We start from the raw sequence: 25,783 nt of genomic DNA on the forward strand, positions 1-25,783 counted from the left end.
ATCACAATTCGACAAAACTGTGTTGTTTAAGATGCTTCTTCAAAGAAAAAAATCACGAATCTTTAAAGGATAATTTACTTCAAGGACCAAATCTTCTTCCTGAACCTTTGAAAGTTTAAAAAAAATTTCGACTTCATCGAATTGCATTTAGGTCAGATATTCAGAAGGCATTTTTGCAAATTTCTGTTGCATCTGAAGATCGGGATGCAATGCAATTTTTGTGGATTGATGAGAATTTAAGTTTGAGCAATCCGAGAATTCAAGTTTATAGGATGTGTCGTGTAATTTTTGGAGCAAAATCAAGTCTATTTTTGCTGAGTGCTTGCATTAAGCTTAATTTAAAGAAATTTGAAAACATCTATATCAGAACTGCACAATGTTAGAAAACTTCATGCATGTACTTTATTTGTGGATCAGAAGTGGAGGAGAAAGCTTCACAAATATATCATAAAGCAAATGATATAATGAAACAGGCATCAATCACTCTTTACCAAATAGAATTCTAATTCGGATAATTTCGAGAACTTCGTCAGTTTTAAAGTACCTGACTGTGATTCCATCTCAAAGATTCTTGGACCTCAATGGGCTACTAATAAGGATATTTTCTGTTCTGCAAGACAAGTGTCGAAATTTGCAAAAGAAAAATAGGAGGTACCCAAAAAAGTATTTTTTATTTAAAGTATTTTTAACTATTAAATAAAAAAATTAAAACCTCAAATCCTGATTGAGTTTTTATTCTAGCACTTGTAAATTTATGCGATCTGAGCTTTGTTCAAGGTTAACAGCCGCTTGTAGACTTTAGCAAGAGGCGAACGATCAGACAGCATGGCAGTTTCCGTGGTTCTTCCATGTTGTACGTTTCAAATATATTCTTTTAGCCGTCGATATACCAAAATTTGCCAGAAATGATTTTTTAAAAGCATTGATAGAAATGGATGCTGTAATTAATAGGAAATGAAAATAAGTTCCTATAAAAAAGATAATAGTATCATTAATTCTCTTAGAGTTTATCGATTTATTAGCATGTCAGCAATTTATTTCGCCATTTTCAGGCTCATATTGCTCCATTTTCAATGAGAACCATTTTTTTACATCTGTTTACTGTCTCTAACAGGAGGTATTTAGTCTTCTTGTTGCTTTGCATTCCTTACTCTTCTACGCGATTTGAAAATATGGTCGTCTGTCTTTGAGGAACTCGTAATATATTGTGGATTTAAATTGTTGGGTTTATATTTATTTTAACTAACATTTATTTTAAGTTTAAACTATCTTTCCTGTCAAGCCTTACTTTCCCCTCGAATTGCCAATGCCAGAGTATGTAAATTTTAGTAGAACGCGCAAAGTATTCAAAATAGTCAGCGGAAGTATTCTGAGTTAAATAGAAGGGAAACGAGTTTGAAAGTGTGCTCCCTTGCTTCACGAGCGTGGAGGTGGCTAGTTAAAAATTGAAGAACCACGCGTTTCGGCCTGTGTGCTTGCCTCAGTAGATAGTTAAATCTTTCAACGTAATATTCAGAAGTTTGCTGATTTGACAGCGGTATCTTAGAACGCGGTTAGGTTAGTTACGTTTAGAGAGCCTCGTAGTTAATCACTTGTTATTATCTCTTTTTAGTTTCTTATTTTTATTTTACCGCCGGGTCGGCGTAGTTTGTGAGCGTCAAGAGCACGCATCTGTAATTTCTAAGGTTCAATAAAAAGGGATTTAAACCCTTCTCAAGACTTACTTTTAAGTTCATAGCAGTCACCACTATTGTTGCGTGCAGGTTGGAAGAGCGCAACATTACATTGGCGCCCGAACACTTGTCGAACTGAAATGGCCGAAAATTGGATGGAAGCTGCTGGACAACAACAAGAAATGGCAAGCCAATTGGAAGGATTTGGATACCTGGTCCAGACGATGAGAGCGTCAATCAAGCCAAACGTCAATTTCGACGGAAAAAATTCAGTGGCGATATTTCTAGAAGGCCTCGAACATCACTTCCAGCTCTACCCTGTGCCTGAAAGACAAAATGTTGCCATCGCCACATCTGCACTAAGAGGACAGGCCGCGCTATGGTGGAAGAATATAGGCAAATTTGTATTAGGGGAATTCGGAGGCCGGACATATACATTTGAAAATTTCAAAAAATCGTTATTAAAGGCCTTCCCCATAGTGAAAGATCGAGCAAGGCTAGAAGCCGAACTATATAGTTTTTATCAACGGGATATAGAAGAGTAGACGGACTTTATTCTGCGAAAAATTAAGCTGACGGATATGCTGTATAGGAAGAAACCCGATGCGGAGATTATTGAAATAATCTTACCAAGATTGCTACCTGCGGTTCAAGATTACTTTGAAATTAAAAACCCAAGCACATTGCAGGAGCTCTTCGAATCGGCGGTCAAGTTCCAAAATCGCAGAATAGCGGAAAAAGCTAGAGGGGCATCGTATTCTCAAAGTATCCGAAGGCAGTCTTCAAATGAGCAGATTAGAAATGCAAACCGCTCTTATGGGGGAAAGAGCTATCAAGCTAACTGATCGAAGCTCGAAGGTCAAGGCCCAAAAAGGAAATTTGAAAACAACCGTCCGCGTACCCAGAAGGCAGAAGTTGAAAGGAAAGCTTTAAACGAGTAGAGGGGCCTGTGAAAGCGAGGGTCCAGACCCCGGAAGTTTTGAAAAAACCCTCAGGAAGACACTTAAATACGGTCATCGCAAGGAGAAACTTGTCATTGTATTGGAAAACTATCTTTAAAATACAAGTTCAAAACGAAAGAATTAAAGTAGTAATTTTTGTAGTAAAAAACTTGCAAAATCCACTTATTTTAGGTATGGAGTTTTTAAGGGCCGCGAGGGCCAAACTCAATTTTCAGGAAAGTTCTATCGTGCTGGAGATGGATCGGAGGGTGGTGGAACCAGTGGAACAACCGCAAGTTGACCTTAGCCATTTGAATGACCATGAAAGTCAAGCCATCCAGCAAGTGGTGAGTACTTTTTCAAACTTGTTTTAAGAACGGCCTGGTAGTTGTCAAATAGTTACGCATGAGATACAGTTAACTGCCGACAAACCCTGTAGGACTAAACCTTACCGCTATGATCAACAGAAAGAGCAAATCATAGAAGAACACATTCAGGAAATGTTAAAGAACCATATAATAACTCCCATAAATAGTGAGTACTCGAGTCCAGTCGTACTATGTAGGAAAAAGAACGACTTTCCTCCTTCGGATAAAAGGGCTTGGAGGTTTGCTATCGATTACAACCGTCCGCGTACCCAGAAGTAATAGTGTTAATAAATTCCCGGTTTACCCTTTGCCGGTTATAGAGGAAATTATTAGAAAGATTAAATCTACAAGATACATGACTACGTTGGACTTAACGTCTGGCTACTATCAAATAGCTATGAGACCCGATGACATACATAAAACCGCGTTTATAACAAAATCGGACACTTATGCATTTTTACGCATGCCCTTTGGGTTGTGTTGGGCCCCGTCAACATTCCAGAGAACTATGGACATTGTTCTAAAGCCTGTCCTAGGAAAATCAACTTTAATCTATCTAGATGATATAATTATAACGAGTAGTACGTTGGAATTACATATTACAGACCTAGAAGAAGTTTTTAAATTATTAAAAGAGGTCGGTCTTACAAATTAACGCCTCAAAATGCAAGTTCGCAACTAAAGAACTTAAATATCTGGGTTATAAAATTTCGAAAAAGGGTATAGAAACTCAAGATTCAAAAATAAAAGCCATCAAGAATTTCCCACCTCCCAACACCGCCAAGAAACTTTCTTCTTTCCTTGGGTTATGTTCTTATTATCGGTCATTCATAAAAGATTTTGCTAATATTGTTGAACACTTGTTAGTAATGAAAAGAAAGAAAAGTAAATTCACGTGGACAGCGGAAGCAAATACCGCATTTGAAAGGTTAAAAAAAGCGCTCATCAATGCACCTGTTTTGAAATTCCCGGAGGGGTACGAAAACTTGGAAATTGCAGCAGATACGTTCAGACTCCAGCATACGCCAAGAAATACAAGAAAGCAACGCCGCCGCGTAAAGAAGCTTTGGTAAAGAGGAAAAGTCCAACTACAACGTATCGCAGTAGAAATTCTGCATCGAGGAGAACGCTTTCAGGGCCATAGAGTCAGGTGCAAACAAGGCCGCCGTTCCCGAGAACGAAAAGACAGCAGGAGCAACGAAAAGACCACCACCAACAGAAGAAATTCAAGCATGATTCCAGACCGGAAGACGCCAAGACCAGCCGTCCAGGGGCAAAACGGAAAAGACAGCAACTCGACGACTACCACTCCAAGAGGCCAGCATGCAGAGGGCGAAAAAGAAATATGAACATGGACGACACTCGAAGGACACAATGGAGACGACTGACGTCGATGAATTCCATACCGTGGGAGCAGTTTTGCCAGAAGAGGATGTCGAAGTTCCAGTCATCGAAAACTCAAGCATAAGTTAAAATCTTTTATAAAATTTTTTTCTTTTGTTTCGAAGTGTTATGCGTAAATACGAAGTTCTATATTTTGCCGGAAGTCAATTTGTCTCGGTTGAAACTTAGTTTTGTTTTACTTTATTTAGCCAAGGCAAAAGTATTATTTTCTTTAAATATAAAATCTAAGAACAAGCAGTTTCTGTTGGTCGAAAGACTAATCCTGTTATGTTAAAGCCAAAATTTGGCCGAAGATAAAAATAACTTCGTATTCTTGTATTAATAAGAACTTTAGTTTCAGTGCCGCCAGCTTGGCGAAGAAGGAGTAAAGTAAAAATTTACTTTTCTCTTATTCATTTTATGGTAAATTGTAAAAATCATATATATTAGAATTTTGTAAATATACGTAAATACTTGAAAGTTACGTAAAAGTAGAATTTAGTCTAGAAGCTTAAAATTTTAGATGCTAAAAGTAAATGCTCAAAAGAAATGAATTCAAATTTAAGTATTAAACTGTAGATAAAATCGTGCTTTAGAGCGAAAGCCTGCATGTCTAAAGATGAATGAGGGGGAATTTAGAATGAATGTGTTTTCTAGGTTTCTCCACCTACACTTGAATTTTAAGAATGTTAAAATAGCTCATCGAGTTTTAGCATGTTGAGTAAGGTGTGTCTATTTGGTCGTTGAATTCTAACAAATCATTGTGGTGAGGGGAAGTGTTGCAATACTAAAACACGAATATTCCCGTTTGACAACACACATGGTGGAGAGCCAGGGTAAAGTTAAATTCATGTTTGAATACTTGAATGAATGTGAATTAAGCAGTAACTAAGGAAAATAAATCGATCAAAAACAAAAACTTATTCAGTGTCAAGAAAGTGTAAATTATAATGTATTTAGAAAGATACTGATACTTATTCCTTCCAGATGCTGGAAGGAAGAGAACAGATTGATTGCTGAAGTCCAGGAAAGGTTGCTGTAAGAAGAGAGGGTTAAATAAGTATCTACAGAAATTTATTCTAAGTTTTGTGAGAAAACAGTTTTTTTATGTAAACGAGGCTCTTAAATTTTAGTTCAGAATTGTGGAAACTTTTCAACAGGTCGTTTCTAGGACCTGCTTCCAAGTTTACCAAATTCTGGCAGCGGCAAATGTAGGGTTTATATTTATTTTAACTAACATTTATTTTAAGTTTAAACTATCTTTCCTGTCAAGCCTTACTTTCCCCTGGAATTGCCAATGCCAGAGTATGTAAATTTTAGTAGAACACGCAAAGTATTCAAAATAGTCAGCGGAAGTATTCAGAGTTAAATAGAAGGGAAACGAGTTCGAAAGTGTGCTTTCTTGCTTCACGAGCGTGGAGGTGGCTAGTTAGAAATTGAAGAACCACGCGTTTCGGCCTGTGTGCTTGCCTCGGTAGATAGTTAAATCTTTCAACGTAATATTCAGAAGTTTGCTGAATTGTCAGCGACATCTTAGAACGTGGTTTGGTTAGTTACGTTTTAGAGAGCCTCGTAGGTAGTCACTTGTTATTATTCATATTTAGTTTCTTATTTTTATTTTACCGCCGGGTCGGCGTAGTTTGTGAGCGTCAAGAGCACGCATCTGTAATTTCTAAAGTTGAATAAAAAGGGATTTAAACCCTTCTCAAGACTTTGTCTACTTTCCAGTTCAAGGCAGTCAGCACTATTGTTGCGTGCAGGTTGGAAGCGCGCAACATTAGAAAATATTTGTGAAAAAATAATAGAACAAACCTAGATTTTCAAAATGGAAAAATGGGTAGGACTGTTAAGCGGAAAAGTGACGATTCACAGGTGATGGATCCAGGACAATCTACTAGCACTAAGAATATGGAAAAGAAAAGAAAAATTGTTTTTAGAAAATATGAAAGTTATTTATCATTTGGATTTACTTGGAATAGAGATGAAATCGACCGTCAAACTCAATGTGTTGTTTGCGGTGAACTATTATCCAATCAAAGTACGAAATCATAAAACAAGCGCTCTTTTAATTTACGTGACAGAACCATATGATTTTTTGCAGGCATAAAAAACACCTTCCATTCCGTTTTAAACTTCTTACCTGCTTTACTCCCTTCGGGGTTACCATGTCCGGATTGATACACGTGACGCGACAATACATTATCGAGCCGGAAACACTGCACGTTGTGCGATACTCTAGCAATATCGGAACAGTCAGTCAGTCAGTTTTAAACTTTGTACAAGCACACTTAAAATTGCAGCACCAGGAAGGAATGATCTGACGAACGTCAAAATCGCATGAAAGGAAGAAGAGGTTTAGATATGCAAATGATTAGTATTTCAGTGCATTTAGACTAAAGCGCATTAGATTCAGAGCACCTAACTAAAGAGACTTATCCGAAGCTAACACAATTCTAAACTAGTTGGCCCGTGATATTAAATTGGTCAGCGAAGCTATCAAAAGGCACGTAATACGACCGAGCGTAAAAATAGCTAAGAGAGATGTAGTCCAAAAGCAAACGCGCGCTATTCAGGAATCCTAATTCTTTCAGTCGAAGTCATTCTACACTCACTTAAAGTTAAGCACGAAGATGTAAAATGCAAAAAATCAACAAATACTGCTTTGATTGACACAAAATTCGGCAGGAAAGTAGCATATATATTTATACATAAAACAAAATCAATAATTATATACAGAAATGAAAACAATATTAATTTTTTGTAAGTTATCAGATAATGACATACTGGAGACTTAAGCAGAATTATATATAAAGTGAAAATAAACAGCATAAAATGAAAAAAGAGGACATTAATAGGGTATGTGATCTCCCCTCATCTGTATGCAAAGTTTACACCTTGTGACCATGCTTTCAATTAGGTGGTCAACCACCGCAGAACTAAGCAATCGCCATTCTTCTTGTAGAGCAGTTTCCAGCTCAATAAGAGTGGCTGGAGGTGGGAAACGTGAAGATACAGCACGGCCGAGAGCATCCCAAAGATTTTCAATGGGATTAAGGTCGGGCGAGTATGCTGTACACGCCATGCGTGCAATCCCTTCACTTTCCAGGTAGTTATCGACGATGTCAGCTCTATGGGGACGTGCATTATCGTCCATTAAAACAAAAGTAGGGCCAACTGCTGCAGCGTACAATCTCACAATGTGTTCTAGGACTTCATCTCGATACCGGACAGCCGTCAAAGAACCCCGTTGAAAGATGTGCAGATCGGTGCGGAATCCTAATGAAATCCCTGCCCACACCATAATGCTTCCGCCTCGGAATGCGTGATGATCGGTGATGTTTTGGGACATCACCGATCAACGTGTTCGTTGTTCACGCCATATCCTTATACGCTTGTCATCTGGCTCCAGAGCAAATCTTGACTCATCAGTAAACATGACATTTCCCCAATCAGACACATTCCAATTGACATGTTCTCGGCACCACTGTAATCGTGCCCCTCTTGATTGGACGGATAGAGAAACACAAACTCAAGGTACCCGGGCTTGAAGCCCACTCATATGTAATCTTCGGCGTACAGTAGCTGCAGATATCGCCTTACCAATGGATGTTGTAACCATAGATGTCACACGTGTGGAGGTCGCTCTGCGATTCCGCTTGGCTATAATAGCAATATATCGATCTTCCGCGGGGGTTGTAACCCTTAGGCGACTGTCTACGGGCCTTCGGAGAACTGTCTGTGTGGTTTGGAATTCTTTCTATAAACGTGAAATTACAGAATGATGAACGCCGAAGAAAAGAGCAACATCTGTGATCGACTGTCCTGCTTCAATGCGTCCCACAGCACGTCAGCGCTCAGAATCTTCCATTCGTTTTCTGGAAGTCATAGATTGATAGATGCCTTCTTGAAGGACTTTCTAAGGGAAACTGGCTCGTGCGGAAGTCATAGAAACACGTACGTCTTGAAAACAAATTGTATGAAAGTTTTTAAACACCTTCTATCAGCACTTACAATCAACTTCTGTAACCCTTCATAAAGCTGGCTTCTTATAAGACTGCCTTCTTTGCATATTTCTTGACATTAAAGCGCGATTTGGCTGTTACCTAACATATTTGCATACTTCCATTTACCTCTGCAGCGAATTGCATCCTCTTCAATTCTGATTGGCTTACGGAAATTAGCATTTTCCTCTCCGTGCTTAACTTTTGGAAGTGAGTGTACTTCTCATTTGCATTTAACGCGATTTTTAAAAATTCATTTTGGTAGGGAGTTGTAAGCTGAAGCTCGGAAGGATAGGAAAAATGCATAAACTTTAAAGTAACTGTTATAAAATTAAAATATACTTTACGATTTTACTTAAATTTATTTTATGTTAAATTTAAAAAAGGTTGATTTTCAGAAAACACATTGGATTCTTTACCAAATTTTGCGCTTAAATAGATTTCTTGTTTTATACCTCCTGCGAAAAGAAGAAGGAAAGAGAAAAGGATACTAGTCCTATTTAGAAAAGTCTGCTGAGATATCGCTGATATTCAAACTCTGGGATTCCGCATTTTGCTTGATAAATACGAATAAAGAAAGGAAAAAAAAAAGAATAATAAATAATAAATACAATTGTTAACGGTCTTCGATGATTAAAATTTCAGTTTAAGATTCTTATGCAGATTTTTAATTTTTTTTCACAATGTTATTAATATTTATTAACAAAGCCCGGCTTATGACGACATAAGCAGCTGTTTACAGTTTTCTAATATTTTCTCTTTTGCTGCCTTTTTGAAGTTTTTAGATAATTTGTGTAACATTTTAGGAAATTCGAGGGCATTTCAGAGCATTTTGGAATGAAGTTTTCCATATCGGCATTTCTTAGCTCTTTAAAACTTTTTGTGCCATCGGCATTTCTTAGCTCCTTAAGACTTTTTGTGCCTGCTCAATTCTATAGTAATACATACAGAGATGAAAATGCTATTTCAAGACACGTTCTTGAAGAAACACACTCATAGCTGTGTGCAATACGCTTTTCTACCTAGATAAAAATCCCCTTTCTTTTTTTTTCTTTGTTGAGCTGGTATGGTCCTGCTTCGATTCAAATTGCGCCGAAGGTTTTTCTGTACATACAAAATTGAAAGTAATCTTAGGTACATCAGATCTAATTTCAGGAGCCTAATTTCAGCTACAAAATCCTACAACAGCAAAATGTAGAACTTCTCAATGCAATAAATTACATTGATAAATTAGACAACGTTTTAGGAAAGACCAAAAGCAAAGCTTCAGATACTGCGTTTGCTAAATTCAACACTGTTTTGGCTAAAAGTGGCTGCCAAACTGAAAAACATCCGTCATCTTGACAGCAGAAGCAGACTGTTTTGAAAGTGAAGAAGAGATGATAATTAGTGATGCAGTTTTCTTAATTATTCGCTGTTTACTGCACTAGATGTCGAGAAAAGCTTCTAATGATATAGAAACCCACATATTGATAACAGAAGCTTTTTCACTTGCGAAAGCATCAAGAAGCACTTAATGATACAATACCATTGTAATACATTTGTGTATGGATGAAATTTCGGAAGAAAAAATAATATTAAAGCATGTGTAATTGTATGAGTTTTAATCCGTTTGTCAATTGTGTCATGTTTCGTATCATTACTTTTTATTTGGGGGATCCTATTTTTCATTTTTAAGGGCATTTACTTCATTTTCAAAATGCATATTATTTAAAGTGCATTTTTGGCCATTTTAAGAGCATTTTAGTAAATGTTAACTTATCAAAATCTGAGTCGTACTTATTACTTTTGAAATCTTCTAATTTTATTGTATTTCTAATTTATTTAGGGAGAAAAGTTTGTTATTGTTTGCCATAGCTGTCCTAATTTCATCTAGTGCTAGTGATGAAGTTTCAATATGTTCTAAAACGAAGACTTGCACATTATTGGACATAGCTGTGGAACTAATTACCAAAGCGAAAACGAGCTATATCGAAGGTAAACATTTTGCCATTTTGATGCTTATACATTTATTGAAATATTTATACTAAAATTATAGAATTTGACGCAGATCTATGAACTCATCATAATTTACCTCTTACTATTCTAATTTAGGTTACAGCTGAATGAACAACTTTCTCACTAAATAGAAATTTTCATATTCGCAACGAAGCTATTTTTTATAAGTGTTATGTCGCGAATTTCAATTACTAATGTGTGTTTTAAGTTATTAAAATTCTAATATTTTTATTTGTATTCATGTGTATTTTAATCTGGAAAAAGAAGTATTCTTAGGCTCTTAAGGTGTTGTTTAACTTGTTGTTCTTGAATAGGAATTGTAACAAAGGCGAGAGACGGTTGCGAGGACACACATCTGGTTTATGGCCTTTTCACTTGTCGATGTCGCCCTTTTAGCTCATGCGTGTGAAACGGAAGTTGCTTTCCTGTCGCTTTGTAAGTTTGCAGTTTTATTACTTCAAGACAGTGGGGGTGGCTGGTAATTGGATTTTCGTAAAAGCTTAGTTTCACTTGTTAGTTGGGGGGTCTAATTTTTTTCTCACGTTATGAGTGCAGATGTTTTTCGGATTTCATTGTCAGATTTTCTGGTGTTTGATTCGTCATGGGTGTGTCATTTTCTCAATTTAGATAACTTAAAATTCCGGGATTGGTAAGATTTAATTTTATGATTTTTTTGAAAGCCTATGAACTCACAGAGGCGGAGAAACCGAGATTTCCTGGGTGCTTGCACCAGGCTAGAGTTCATTCTGATTCTGATTTTCAAGAAGAGTAAGAGGAGAAAAAGTGGGGCTTGACCCTTCGGGTCTTGCTTCTCGCGAGCCGCGTGAACAGCCGGCAGAGGGTATGCTTTTTCTCTCGGCTTTTAGCTGGCGAGAATTTGCGTTGGCATAAGGCATAGAGCTCAGCAGAAGAATTTCGATTTCTCTTATCCCAAGAATTGTTCGGCAGATTCTCTTGGTGATCCTGACATCCTTATGCGGTATTCCTGTTTTTTACCTGCTTTGACTTCCTAATTAGATTTTGTTCCAAAGGTGCTCTACGCTTATGGCGAGTTTCGGGGCTTCCAGAATGAAAGAGACTCGTGTAGGACCCTTCTAAGGTGTGCATTGCTGTTTATTCTGCCTGTGCCAGCTGCGTCGATTTTTTTTTCATCATTCCATGCTCTGGAATTTATTTATTGTAAGGACAGCTTCAATGGTGTTGCAACCAAGTCATCTTTAAAATTCGCAAGAACTGTCTGCCTCCATTAACGATGATTTTGTGAATAAAGGACAGCAGGAATAATGTGGTGCTCGAGTAAACTTTGGACGCTGGACGATCTGTGGAGCTGTCAAATCACCTTATTAAATCAGTATACGAAGGTATTCCCGAGTAAAGTGAGTGTTGCAGTTTGGACTTCACCCCGTGAGTGATTTTTTTTTTATTTGTTTTACTTCAATAATTGTCTTAATACTCAAGCAAGAGTCGTCATTTTAATGTTTGTTGAAATTTGAGCAATTACTTAATTTAATTAATCGATGTGGAAATTATCAGTGTTCTTAAAGTGAATTACCATGATAAATACTTAAAGTTAGAAGATGAAATGGGAGAAAATACTAGTGTTACACTTATGATACAGTAGAATTTGATAATGTTAATCTTAATTAATGTAAGCTGTAATTTGGTGTAGTATTATGTGTTATTTTGCTTAGAAAAAATATGTATTGCTGATCAGTTATCCATTATTTAATTATATAATACATATTCAAGAATTTAATAAATGTGTGTTTAAAATTTAATGGCATTTGTGTATTTATGCTGCGTATAATTTACTGTGGTCTGTCATGTCCCTCCATTTGTTTGAGCCGGGAGGCTTTTAAGAAACATGGAGTTTAATTGAATTTGGAGTTATTGATATTTCCTTTTACATAGGTTACTCACAACGCAAACCTTAAAAGTTAAATTGTACTATACCGCTATACGATTGATTGATAGATATGATATACGATTGATTGATAGATTTACTATACGAATGTTTATAAGAATGTCGAAATGATATATGAATTAGATCTTGAATGTGAATTATTTGTTATTTTTTTTATTTGATTTTTTTTTTTTTTTTTTTTTTTTTTTTGTTGTTGTTAATTTATCTGGCACCACAGTGAGTCAGTTAAGTTTAAGTTATAATGGAATAAAGTATTTAAAATAGAAACATAAAAATTTTCAGATATAACATTGGTGCCGTGACCAGGATGACTGGCAGACCAACACATAAAAATTTTCAGATATAACATTGGTGCCGTGACCTCGCGACTGGCAGACCACTAGAATAATTTTTGTGTATATTATTTGAGTATTATTTTATATTTGATTTCTATTTTGTTTTTTATGTGTATGAATATTACATTTTTTGATTATAAATGAAGAAAAAAATTTTTTTGCGCTCACCTAGATGTTTGATCCATTTATCCTTTAGTTTAAAGTTTTTGGTGAGAATTGCATTTATGTTAATGTGTTGATTTTGCTAATTGCATTTTTGAATAATTGCTTTGTAGATTTCTAATTTTAATTAATTGAATTAATGTCAGAGCAGTACATTTGTGTTCAAGAAATAGTATTTTTTTTTTAACTTTTTGAAGTGTGTTAATAGATTTTATGAAATTTGTGCCTAATAGAATTGAGTTAAAAATTTTATTTTGAATTTATTTTTGGAAATTCTGAAATGTTTGTTTCTTAAAGTAAAATTTGGTTAGATTTGTAAAGTTGCGCGGGACCAGTGATAGTTTATTTAGGGATTGATTGATTTTTTTTGGAAGTTAATTTTCAGCGGGAGTGAAGTTTTTTGTTTAGCTTTTCTGAGTTTGAGTTATTAATTTTCTACCTAGTTTGTGAATTTTGTGAAAATTTATTGCTGTCTGAGAAATGTGTGAAAACAGTAAAATAGAGAGTTTTGCATTTTACAGCAAAATTTTGAATTGTGAATTTTGGAAAAACAAAGATTTTTTGGAAAGGTAGAGATGGTTTTGTTTGAAGTTTTGGAAATGTAGTTAAAAGATATTATTCTTACTCATAGTTTTGGCTTTTAAAATAGTTTTAAAGGGAGATTCATAGTGAGGTTACTTGTGAGTGGTCTAACATTTGTTTTAACAGTATTTTTTTTTTTTTTTTTGGTTTGTCAATTTTTGAGCTTAATAGCTTATTGTTTTGATTTTGAATTTAATTTTTTTTTTCTTTGGCTGAACTTGTTGCAGTGTTGTAGTAACTTTAAAAGTGGATGTGAAATGTGTTTGGAAATTTAAACTTTGATACTAGTGAAAGTGAAAGTTGTTTTTGAGAAGAATTGTGATTTGATTTTAAGATTTTTAAGAGAGATTAACTCCATTGAGTTTTGTACTGAGTTTCTGTTTCCAAGTTGGTTGTCTTTCAAAAAACATTTTCTTTTCTGGTTTCTGGTTATACTGTGTGGTTACTGAAAAATTTGTGATTGCTCTTGAGGCTTAGTGTATTTCTAGGAGTTTTGTTTTGAAGTGGTTTAAGGAGAAGTATAGAATTGAGATTTGTGGTATTTGGATTTTGAGATTTTGAGTTTGAGATTTTTCTGTGTAAACACTTCCCTCTTGTTTGCTTTTGCAGTTTGTGCCTGCAGTTTTGTAGTTTTGATGTGAAGTAGTCATGCTTACGATTGCTACCTAGAGTGCAATGCATACTCTTCATCTTCATTAATTACTCTCCAGGATCTAGACTTTGAGAACATTGGTGCAGCATTGTTTTCTTTAAAAATTGTGGCAAACCCTTTTGTTGGACACTTTCTTGTTTACATGTAAATTCTGTGTGTGTGTAACCTGCTTCAGTTCTGTTTTGTTGGATACATTTTGGCTATTTTCTGAATTTAATTTTTTTTTTTTTTTTTTTTTTTTTTTTTTTGGTTTGAGCTTGAATTGCTTATGAATTTGATTTTTTTTTAAAGTGTTAGTTTTGTTTTCTTGAAAGATTAGTTAAAGGTTTTTCTTCCATATTTTACAACTGGTTTGGTCTAGGAGTTGTTTGCATTTGGTGAATTTCTTTTAGTTTTCGGTTTCGAGTTCTTGACACAATAGTGCTTTGTTTTTAAGGATTTTTTCGGCTGGTCCGAATTTTAATTTCCTTGTTTCCAAGTAAATTTGTCTAAATTATTTTTTTTTTCCTTTTGCTTCTAGATTCTTTCGGCTTAATTTTTTTTTGGTCAACTTTCTCTTTTCCGTTCCTAGGGAGTGATGTTGTGTAGCGAATTTAATTTAAGTGATTCATAAAAATCAAAATTTTAATTGTAATTATTCAAAATTTGAGCTACACAAGTTTGGTTATATACTTTTTTGGCCTATTAATTCTAGTGTAATATATTTTGGCTTTCCGAGTTTACGCGAACTGCGTCGTGAATCTTGTACACGCAAACAATGGATAGGTGATTTTTTTCACGTAATAAACTCAGTTTTTCATGTCAAAAATTAATTTGATTTCTTAGTATTTAATATCATTAGTTGCAGAAAAATTAGCTCTTTAATTTGGCATAACTTTCGTTTTTCTAACTTTAATTGCATATCAGTTATGAGCTTTAAATAGTAGATTTTTCTTCGTTTGCTTGTGATTTAGTTAAAGGGGGATGAAAGGCCCTCTTTCCGGTTGAAAAGTCACTTTGTGCGAGTTTCAGCGTTCTTTCGTTGGGACCCCTTGCAGGTTTGTTGAAATTCCTAATTTTCCCCTGTCACAGGTGGTGTTTATTTGGCGAGGGTTTGGCGACATAGATTTTCCGTTGAGGTTTCAAAGTAGTGGATTTGGCGAGTTTGATAACATGAGGGTATGCTGTTGTTGCAACTAATTTAACTTTCGGCGAAGAGTGGGTTGTGCCAACTTGGCAGTCCGGCGTCCTCCCTTTTAACGGGATGTTTTGAGGGACAAGGTCACTTTTTGCACTTTTGACTTACCATCGGACGCTGTACTCGCTGGCAGCTGAATTTTTTTGGAAAATGCATTTTTCCACCTTTGGATCTACGGGCTTCTTGCCCTTGAGTTTTGAACGAGGGACTTAGTTTTATGCATCATGTCCTCGACTAAATTATAGTCTCATCAGTTTTTTTTGTGTTTGAATATGTAAGTTACTCAAAAGATAATTAAAATAGAAAAATGCAACGAAAGGTGATGCCTAGTAATGGTGCCGTTAAGAAGAAAATTTCAGTCTCTCCTCCACGAATAGAGTCTTCATCTGTCTCGATGTTTCTTCCACGCCTTTAAGAATTATTTTCCGCTATGCAAGAAATTCGTTCTCCACGAATAGAGTCTTCATCTGTCTCGATGTTTCTTCCACGCCTTTAAGAATTATTTTCCGCTCTGCAAGAAATTCCTTCACTGCTAGTTCCGGGGTCGCTACAACATAATGCATCACTTGGCTTGAACAACTACTAACTTCAATATTGGATTGTAAATCAATTATCAGAAGAACTTGGAACCTCCATAGTGCATCCTAAATCAACTAGAAACTTCTCGGCTCCATTGAAAATTCATCTACATATGAACTCTTCTCCTTTTCCACCACGCTTGGCAGCCGTCCTCCTTGGCATCAATGATAATTTTTTTAAATATGAGGGTATTCTCCTCCTCCTATTCACTTGCCGCCTGTGATTTCTCAGATAAGTCTTTTTTGTTTTCTTTTATTTGTTGGTCTGATGTTAAAAAAAAATTTCTGTAGTTAATAGTGATTGAAATAACCTAATTAGTGGCATTAAAATATTGTGGTTGAGTAAAATAACCTAATTCTAATGTAATCATTCTGTTTGTCCTTAAGGTAAATTATTAGATTGGCTAAGGAAATATATCCTTATTTAAATTATTTAATTGAAACGGTGAATGTAACTTAGTTAGATTGGTTAAGGAATTATATTCTCTATTAAATTATTTAATTGAATTTGTGAATTTCTTTCATGGTGAGGATTGATTGGTAAGGGTGTCATTATTTGAGCTTCTTTGCTCCTCTTAGGGGCTAAATTGCTTGTAGGATGTAATAACCTAATTTTAATTAACATTTTACCCGGTTAAATCATTCTTTTTGAAAATAGAAAGTTACTATGTGCAATAACCTGAATTACATTGGTATTGATTATTCTGTGTGAAATGTTTTTTTTTTTTTTTTTTTTTGGAAAGTACAGGGGTTGGACAAAAATATGGAAACACCTTTAAAAAAACATGTTTCTTTGCTTAATATGGTGTAGGAAACCCGTTGGCATCCAAAACAGCTTGCAGTCTTCTCGGAATGGATAAATACAGTACCTGTATGTTTGCCAAGGGAATATTATACCATTCTTCCTGCAAAACGATGGCAAGTTCAGATAACGATGTTAGCGGTGGATAACGAGAACGCACTTTCCGTTCCAATGTAGACCACAAAGGTTCAATAATATTCAGGGCTGGTGACTGTGGTGGCCAGGGGAGATGGGACAACTCATCCTCGTGCTCAGAAAACCAGTTCTGGACAATGTGAGCTGTGTGAACAGGGGCTTTGTCGTCTTGGAAGACACCATCACCATCGGGGAACAAAGTTTGTACCATGGGATGAACTTGATCGGCCAAAATGTTCACATAAGTCTTGGCAGTCATGTGCCCTGACACAGTTATCATGGGGCTAGCAGAGAAGCACGATATGGCTGCCCAAACCATAACAGAACCCCCGCCATGTTTCACTCTTGGCAACAAGCAGTCTGTATTATAGGCTTGAGATGGAGTTCTCCAGACTTAAACTCGGCCAGAAGTGGGAAACAATGTGAAAGAAGACTCGTCAGACCATATTACTCGCTTCCACTGCTCTATAGTCCAGGCTTTATGACTTAAACACCCCCTTTTCCTGTTACGGGCATTAGCATCACTGATGAGTGGCTTCTCAATTGCAGTTTGGCCAGCAATTCCCTGTTTATGAAGCTCCCTTCTAATTGTTTTGGTACTCACAGGGTTCGGTAACACAACATTCATTTCAGCAGTAACTTTTGTAGCTGTGGTCTTCTTATTTTTCGTCACAATTGCCCTTAATGATCGTCTGTCACGATCACTCAGGACACACTTTCCTCCGCGCTGTGATTTAGCAGATGATGTTTTTCCGTTTTTCAAATATGCAGAATAAATCTTCGATACAGTACCTCTTGAAACACTAAACACCTCGGCTACCTTGCTTACGGAAGCACCTACCATACGTGCTCCAACAATTTGCCCACGTTCGAAGTCTGTTAACTCTGACATAATGCAATGACAACCTCACATAACAGTACTCCGACAACCACTGAACTGTTTAGCACATTTACGAAGTTGTATAGGTGGTGTCAGTAGTCAAAAACGCTAGCGCCACCTACATATTTCATTAAAATCAATTTTTCTTTTCAAACATGCATTTCACAAGGTGCTTCCATATTTTTGTCCATCCACTGTATAACTTGTTAATTATTCTTTTTTTTTCTCCCCGGGGAGGGTATTGTTAATTTATCCAAAGTTTTATCTGATTATGTTTACCTGAATGTAATAGAAATAATAGTTTGATATTATTGAGTCTAAGATAAAAGTAATATTACTCTGTAGGGGTATGCATTTGTAGAAAAGCAATATTTTACAGTTCAGCTTGAATATAATTTGCTTACTAAGTTAATTATGCATTGTGTAATCATCAATATGTTACAGTTCTGATTGAATATAAATTGCTTTCAAATTAATGGATTAAGTAATTCTTGAAGAATTTAATAAATAGGCTCACTTTTCTAGATCAGTCAATGTTTATTTATTTCTTTTTTTTTTGTGTGTGCTCATGATTTTCACCCGTCTCTTTCTCAAATTGATTTCAGGGTTAATCCGAAAACACAACGCAAATGTACAGGTCTTATTGATATTAGTATATTACTGTTGTTAGAAAATTTTAAGTGTTTTGTCAACAGAGTAGGAAACCTTTTTGGTACCTTTTTTTTAAAACCATAACAATTTTTGGTGCCATTCAATAAAATTTAAATTAAAACACCATAACATAAGTGATTGATCCTTTTCCATTTATGTTAACACTTCTTAACTTAATTCAATAATAAAGCGCTAAACGCTAGAAGTACGTTTTAAGTTTGGTTCTCAGCAAAAGGGATCTTATCTGAGTTGCAGCGAATGTTATGGATTCATAGATAATACATTTTTTCTCGCTGTAGTTCAGAAATGCTCCGAAAGTTTCATGTGAAGGTATTACTCGTCCAAATTCTCGTTATAAAGTTTGTGAATATTTCTCGATGCAATTCGTAACAGCCATGACTGATATCCCAATGTATCTTGCTGGAAGTTCTTTAACCACTAGTATGCTTGAAAGTCATCATGAAATTTAAGCAGTATGTCATAGCGCAATCTGTTAGTGTAATTCTTTCAAGCAAATAAAGGATCCAGTTTTGATCTTATATATACGCATACACACATATGCACACATATACACACAGAGTCAGCCAGAAGCGGTTGTAGAGACATTAGGTATTTTTTGGAAGCAGGCAAGATGAAAAATTAGCAACGCCTTCGCCGGGGATCAGACCGACGGGAATCGCCGTCGACCTCTCAATTACGCGCTGAGCGTGCAGACCACTACACCACGAAGGCTCGCTAAGAAGACGGGAGGAATACCTTATATACTTCCCCTTTTAAAGGACGACTGGGGTTTTTTAGGGGACACAATCGACAAATCCTGGGTGAGGAGAATCATCATTCAACACCATTTTAGTTTGGCGCCACTGTAGAGACATCAGGTACTTTTGGAAGCAGGCAAGATGAAAAATTAGCAACGCCTTCGCCGGGAATCGAAACGTGGACCTCTCAATTACACGCTGAGAGTGCAGACCACTACTCTACGAAGGCTCGCTGAGAAGGCGGGAGAGATACCTTATAAGATTTTTGCTCATAAAGAATGTCTATGGATACATGCGACTTCAACTTTAATCTCGCACTTAGAAGCGGTGTAACACCAGGGTGCCTGGAAGAAGGACCCTACCCCTTGTCGAACATGTAGGTTATTTCGAATGCTGGTCATGAGTAACTAACATAAGATATAATATTTTTTTATAAATTATTATCATATTTTTGAGTAATGGGATAATAAGATATTCTAGCAAAAATAAAGTGTGCGCCGAGTTCAAATAAAGACCTGAAAATGCCATCTGGGAGAGCCACAGATAGTGAGAGTCAATTGGTGCACTTAAATCATAACATAAGTCATAAAGCACACTACAGGTAAATTAAGTCAAATTAAACAATATAAGTACTAAGTATGGCCATAGGCCGTTTACAAATACTTGGGTCATTTACATCATAATCGTAGACCCTTATAACAGGGTTGTTGATACTTGCGAAATTAGCATAAAATTTCCGGGCAAGCCGGCAATAAAAATATTTCAGTTCTTCAATGCCTAATTCATCATGAAGTTTCTAATTTCGAACGTACCATGGCGAGTTGGTGATCTGGCTTAGGACACAATTTTGTGCCTGCTGTAACTTTTTCTTATATGATTTGCATGAATGTGCACAAACCGGGCAGGCATAACATACACTGGTGTGCAAAAATTAAGGGCGAGACGGTTTTTTCAATATAACTTTGTACAAAAGCTTTCCAAATCAATACATTTAATACCGTAAGATCCCCAATACGTAAGGACATAAGTAATGTAAGCAACACTTACTAAAAGAGAAATCAGAGGGATAAAAAGAAGCTTTATTGAAAGAGTAGCATGGAGCGCAATGCGACTGAAGGCCGAAACATCCCTGTGATGGGTGTCCAGCAAGAAACATACGGTCTTTAATAGGGGATATGATCTTCCCTGACTGCTAGGCAGGTTTCACAGCGTCTGCCCATGCTGAGAATGAGGGTGTCAATGAGTTGTTGAGGCATTGCTGCCCATTCGTCTTGCAGCGCCAATCGAAGCTCCGGAATCATTACTGGTGGTAAGGTACGAGCTGCCAAGCGTCTGCCTAGAAAATCCCATACATGCTCGATGGGATTGAGATCCGGAGATCATGCCGGCCAATCCATACGTTCAATATCCTTACTCTCTAAGAGCTGTTCGGCAGCTACTGAGCAATGACATGGTGTATTGTCGTCCATGAAAAGGAACTGCGAACCCATAGCGCCTCTAAAAAGACGCACATATGGAAGAAGAATCTCGTTACAATAACGGGTCCCGTTGACTGAACCTGCGTCGCAGATGTGAAGGTCTGTACGACTACCAAGCATGATGCCTCCCCAAACGAGAACACCGCCACCTCCATACCTATCCCTTTCAATGATGCTCGAGGGATGATTGCGGCTTCCCCGCTCTCTCCAGATGAGTATGCGATGAGAATCGCTACTCAGACTGAATCTGCTCTCATCTGTAAAGAGTACTCGTCCCCATTCACTGTCTCTCCAATTTCGGTGTTCCCGGCACCACAGAGAACGCCTTCTCCGATGGGCAGGCGTTACAGGTACACACCGTACAGGGCGTCGTGCAAACAGACCACCACCGTGCAGTTTTCTGGCCACGGTAAAACGCGATATCGGTCGTCCAGTCGCCTGTGTCGTGTGTCTAGCTATTTCTCCTGCTGTCTGCCGCCTGTTTCTTCTGGCCTGTAAGGCAATATACCGGTCATCTGCGGGTGTGGTTCCTCGTGGACGACCACTACTAAACCCCCGGATGGCTGTTCCTGTAGTTTGTCTCCAAAGTCGTGAAACGATGCTGTGAGCAATTCCAAACTCTGCAGCCACACTTGTCACACTGTGGCCTTCCTTCAACTTCTCAATGATTCGACCTCGGGTAAAAGCATCCAGATGTCGTCTAACAGATTGATTATTCACCATTTCTCGCTGAGGCAGCAACTCGGTGTGATTTTAACTGCTATACGGCGTGCAATCTCTTTGCCAGAAATACTGATCTTACACCGACAACATGCTTTATACTACTCAGACACCCATTACGTCTACCTGCATATGTGCGCATGTGCTACCGTACATCACCTTACTTAATATCCTGATTGGTCTTTCTGTCCGCTCTGCCTCTTCGTTCAGCTGATATGCTAATTTTTCGACTTCGTCCTTAATTTTTGCACACCAGTGTAGTATAAGACGCACTACAGTTTTATAAATAAGCAACTTGTTATCTATTGAAAGTACACTGTTTCGGGAAATTAAGGGGTGAAGTGTAGCTTTACTAACTCGAATCTTTTTAAGGATAAATGTTATGTGCGGGTACCATGAGAGAATTTTACTGAGGGTCATTCCAAGATAAAGGACTTGCTTGGCCCATGAGATATCTTCTCCGTAAAGTTGCAGGTTTTTATTGAATTTGTTCTTCTTTGTAAAAAAGATTGCTTGAGTCTTATCTACATTAACCTTGATCTTCCATTTTGTCAGCCAAGTCTCGAGTATGTTTATGTAGTCTTGCAATCGTTGTCTTGCTGGGCTAATGAATGCACTTTGTGAGAGAATCGCAGTGTCGTCTGCATACATTGCAAGTGTTGTGTTTTGTGTGGTGGGAATGTCGTTCACGTAAATATTGAATAAAGTGGGTCCAAGCAGACTCAGCGGTTTGTAGTTTGTAAATGAGTGCGTCCAGCCATATGCAGTCGAAAGCCTTTGCTGTATCCAGAAACAGACTTCCTGTAACTTTCTTGTTCTGCGGCCCTTACCTGATGAGTTCCACAACCCGATATAGTTGATTGACCGTCGAATGTCTGCTTCGGAACCCAAATTGGTGAGGTATGAATATACTATTTTGTTCCAGATGTTGGTTGCTCTTGTTGAGTAGTACCTGCATAATTTTGCTAGGTGGAGGACAATAAGCTTATCGACGGTAGGATTCTGGTGAACTTGCCGGCTTCTTGGGTTTCAGATTCGGCGTAATTTGAGCCAACTTCCAACTTTCCAGAAAGTGCTGCTATCTGAGTAAGAGGTTGATAATCTTTGTAAAGTAAAGTAAGATTTCGACTGGGAATCTTTTGATCATCCTGTTGCTAATAGCATCGTACCCAGGGCTCTTGTTATTTTTCAGCTTCTTTACATACGAGCAGACCTCCGACGGCATGACTCAGATCGTATTGTCTGTGTGTGGGCTTGTCACATAGTTGTTGTGAAAGTCCAAAATTAATTGCTGTGTTGTGGAATCATAAATGTTGTTTGTGCGAAACTGAGATTCCAGGTGCTGTGCTAAAAGTTCTGCTTTCGCAGTTTCTGTGTAATGGATCCTTTGAGGGCCTTTAAGGGAAGGAATGTTGTTGTGGCCTTTTTTGAACCTTTTGACCGCTAACCATATAGAGTTATTATCCCCAGAGAGGGACTCCAGGTAGTTATCCCAGTGGAGTTGTGAATAAAAATTAGTGCGAGACTTGACTGCGTCACACAGCCTATTAAAGGTGATTTTGTACTGCCTGGATCTGGTTCTCTGAAATTGCCTCCTGGCAACATTGCGTTTTTTGATGAGCTGGTTAAGTTCCTTGGATCTGACAAATATAGGCTGTTTCACTTCTCTCTGAACATTTTTGTAAGCATTTTGCACTGAACCGGTAAACTACTTGATTAAATTATCAATGTTATTGCCTGAGTGTATCATTGGGATAGTGTACTGGATGTTGTTTAGAGCTTTGGTATAATATTGCTAATCAGTTTTAAAGAATCTTTTGACTGGTGTAGTATAACTACTGATATCTAGTACCAAACGGGCCGGATTGCGGTCGGGAGATAAATCGCCCAACACAGAAACATCCAGCGGAACACTGGTGTTTCTGAGTAAGAAAAAGTCTAAGATACCGGTGGATCTAGTAGTATACCTTGTTGTTGTAGTTGGAGCTGCTTTCTGGAAAGGGATACGGTGGGCCAAATTGAATATAACATTGCCAATTGTGTTAGAATTATAACAGTTCCACGCGTGGTGTCTAAGTCTCCACCTACGATTATGTGTGTGCCAAGTGTGAGTAATGTGTTGAGATCAGCCTCAACAGCTGTACGGAGTTTTGATGGTGGCATGTAAATGGAGATAAACATGTATGTTGTGCTTGTGTTTGTTGTGATAGAAATAGCTGTAGCTTCATGACTGACAGCTGTGGAATTGTTATTTGATAGTGAGGAATGCAGCGTTTAACAAGGAGAGCTGTGCCAACTCCTCAGCAAATTTACCACTGATCTCCACAACGACGTGTAAGAAACGAACCTGAAACTTTTTTCCTTTACTAAATCTTGCGAAGAGTAATTAGCAACAAAAAGTCCTTTAAAAACTGCTTTACTTTTAGGTAGCACTAAACTTTGTGGTAATTTTATACAATGTATTTCGACTCCAATTCATTTGCGACAGCTTCGAAGAAAGCTAGCTGTATTCTACATCGTAGACCTGTTTATTGGTTAGGTTTAAATATCAATACAATATCCGCGTTAAACATTTGACATCTAAAACATGAAATATAACTTTTACATTTTGTGAATGTGGTTTTAGGTTACTTTATTGAATAACCCACATCGCTTGTCCTGACTATCATGCCATCCTCTAAGACAGGTTAATCAAAGCATGCAGACATATTACATGAATAATATGTAAGCTCTAATATTAAAACATATTGCAAGAACATATTTTTGGGAAGACAACTTGAATTTTTATATTAAAGAGTACTCAACTTGTAGAGTCATTAGGTTAATTGGAAGCAGAAAAGATGAAAAATATGCAACCGCCTTCGCCGGGAATCGAACCACGGACCTCTGGAATACCGGCCCCGCGTGCTACCGTTACACCACGAAGGCACGCTAGGGAAGTGCGAGAAATACCTTATATACTCTCCTTCTTAAAGGGCGACTAGGGTTTTAGGGGACCTAGTCGCCAAATCTTGGGTGCGGAGAGTCATCATCCACAACCCTTTTTAGTTCGGACGCCACTTGTAGAGGCATTAGGTTAATTGGAAGCAGAAAAGATGAAAAATATGCAACCGCCTTCGCCGGGAATCGAACCACGGACCTTTGGAATACCGGCCCAGCGTGCTACCGTTACATCACGAAGGCACGCTAGGGAAGTGGGAGAAATACCTTATAAACTCTGCAAATGATTTCTATATCACTGGTGTCTCGTAGAGATTTTCTCATCTATTGAGTTATGATTACATTTCGTACGATTAAAATTGGAAAACGATAATAAAATATCGGTCATAACAGAAATACCAGTTAAAGACCATCAGATACTAGTTAAAATACCAGTTATTTCATCAAACTCCGTCTGATGATAGAGCTGGTATTATGCATGTAATCTCATATGACTTTCAGAAAAAAGACTAAATAACAATTTTGGGCTCCTGATTCAAGCGAAATTACTTGCAAATATTTTAAAAGTTTCCTTAAAATATGTATACACGACATGATTTAATTACAATTTGAAACTTTAAAATTATGTCAGTAAGAACGAAACTGAATTGAAAATTTTACATCTCACTTATTTTTCGATTAAAAGGATAATTCATAAAACACATTGCTTTATATTTTAGATGAGAATATTATTAAACTGGCTGAAAAGCCAATAGACTGCTATGACCTCAGAATAAAAGGTCACAATACTAGCGGTGTGTATACTATATGGCCACGATGTCGTCTTTCGTCCTGTAGATCTCTTGAAGTATATTGCGATATGGAGACGGATGGAGGAGGATGGACGGTAAGCTTGATTTATGTATTTCTGTAATTAATATAATAGTAATGAACAGAGTTACTGAATAAGATCATACAATTAAATACATAGATACGGTAGTACAATATGTGTATTGGAATAACCTATGTAACAGTTCTTTGATTTTATTTAGAGAATTAACGTAATCGTAAATAACGTAACGTAATTAACGTAATTTATTAGAGAATTACCGTTATTTAATGAAAAATATTTTTGTCAAAAGTAATAGCAAGTGTGTCATTGAAAAGAGCTTTTTCTGGAATAATGTTGCGGTATGTAAAACTAATTCATTTTCCAAACTTAGGGGTTGTAGAGAATGAAGGGATATATTTCTCTTGATTTTCTTGTTACGCAGCGGGCAGGGCATTAAGCTCTTAGCAAGTGAAAGATTTTCATTTAGGTTCTTGGTGGCTTCACGGTTGGTATTTCATGGTTAATGCTAATGTATGTATATATTTATATATATATATATATATATATATATATATATATATATATATAAATCTGAAGGCTTTCAGAGTTTATATGACGCCCAAACAGGCGTTGTTTTCATTTAAAGACACCTATACGTTTCGATAGCATTTGGAATAACGCCACATTTGTACTAAAAATATTTTAAAACAGCATATCTTAATGAATATTTAGAATTTCTGAAAGATGGTCTCGCGCGCTGGAGATAAAAATATTTTATTTCCTACAGCAGGGCTGTCCAACTGGCGGCCCGCCAAATTATTTTTACGGCCCGAG

The 25,783-nt window shown here is 37.0% G+C and overlaps 1 protein-coding gene across 2 annotated transcripts in view; it reads left to right on the plus strand.

The window, feature by feature from the left end:
- The window catches only part of LOC118204142 (techylectin-5A-like), a 53,715-nt gene that overhangs the window by 18,375 nt on the left and 9,557 nt on the right, over positions 1-25,783 (plus strand). Inside the window, exons 2-3 of one of the 2 annotated variants that reach the window (XM_085825390.1) lie at positions 10,195-10,343; positions 24,858-25,024. In XM_085825390.1, coding sequence (XP_085681516.1) covers positions 10,195-10,343; positions 24,858-25,024 — 316 coding nt within the window. Of the gene's footprint in view, positions 1-10,194; positions 10,344-11,126; positions 11,769-24,857; positions 25,025-25,783 lie in introns of those variants that run through there. The other variant, XM_085825391.1, reaches the window with a different exon arrangement.

Source organism: Stegodyphus dumicola, chromosome 10 (genome assembly GCF_044657685.1).
Source record: "Stegodyphus dumicola isolate Sdum_Otavi_A_Nest chromosome 10, ASM4465768v1".
Lineage (NCBI taxonomy): Eukaryota > Metazoa > Arthropoda > Arachnida > Araneae > Eresidae > Stegodyphus > Stegodyphus dumicola.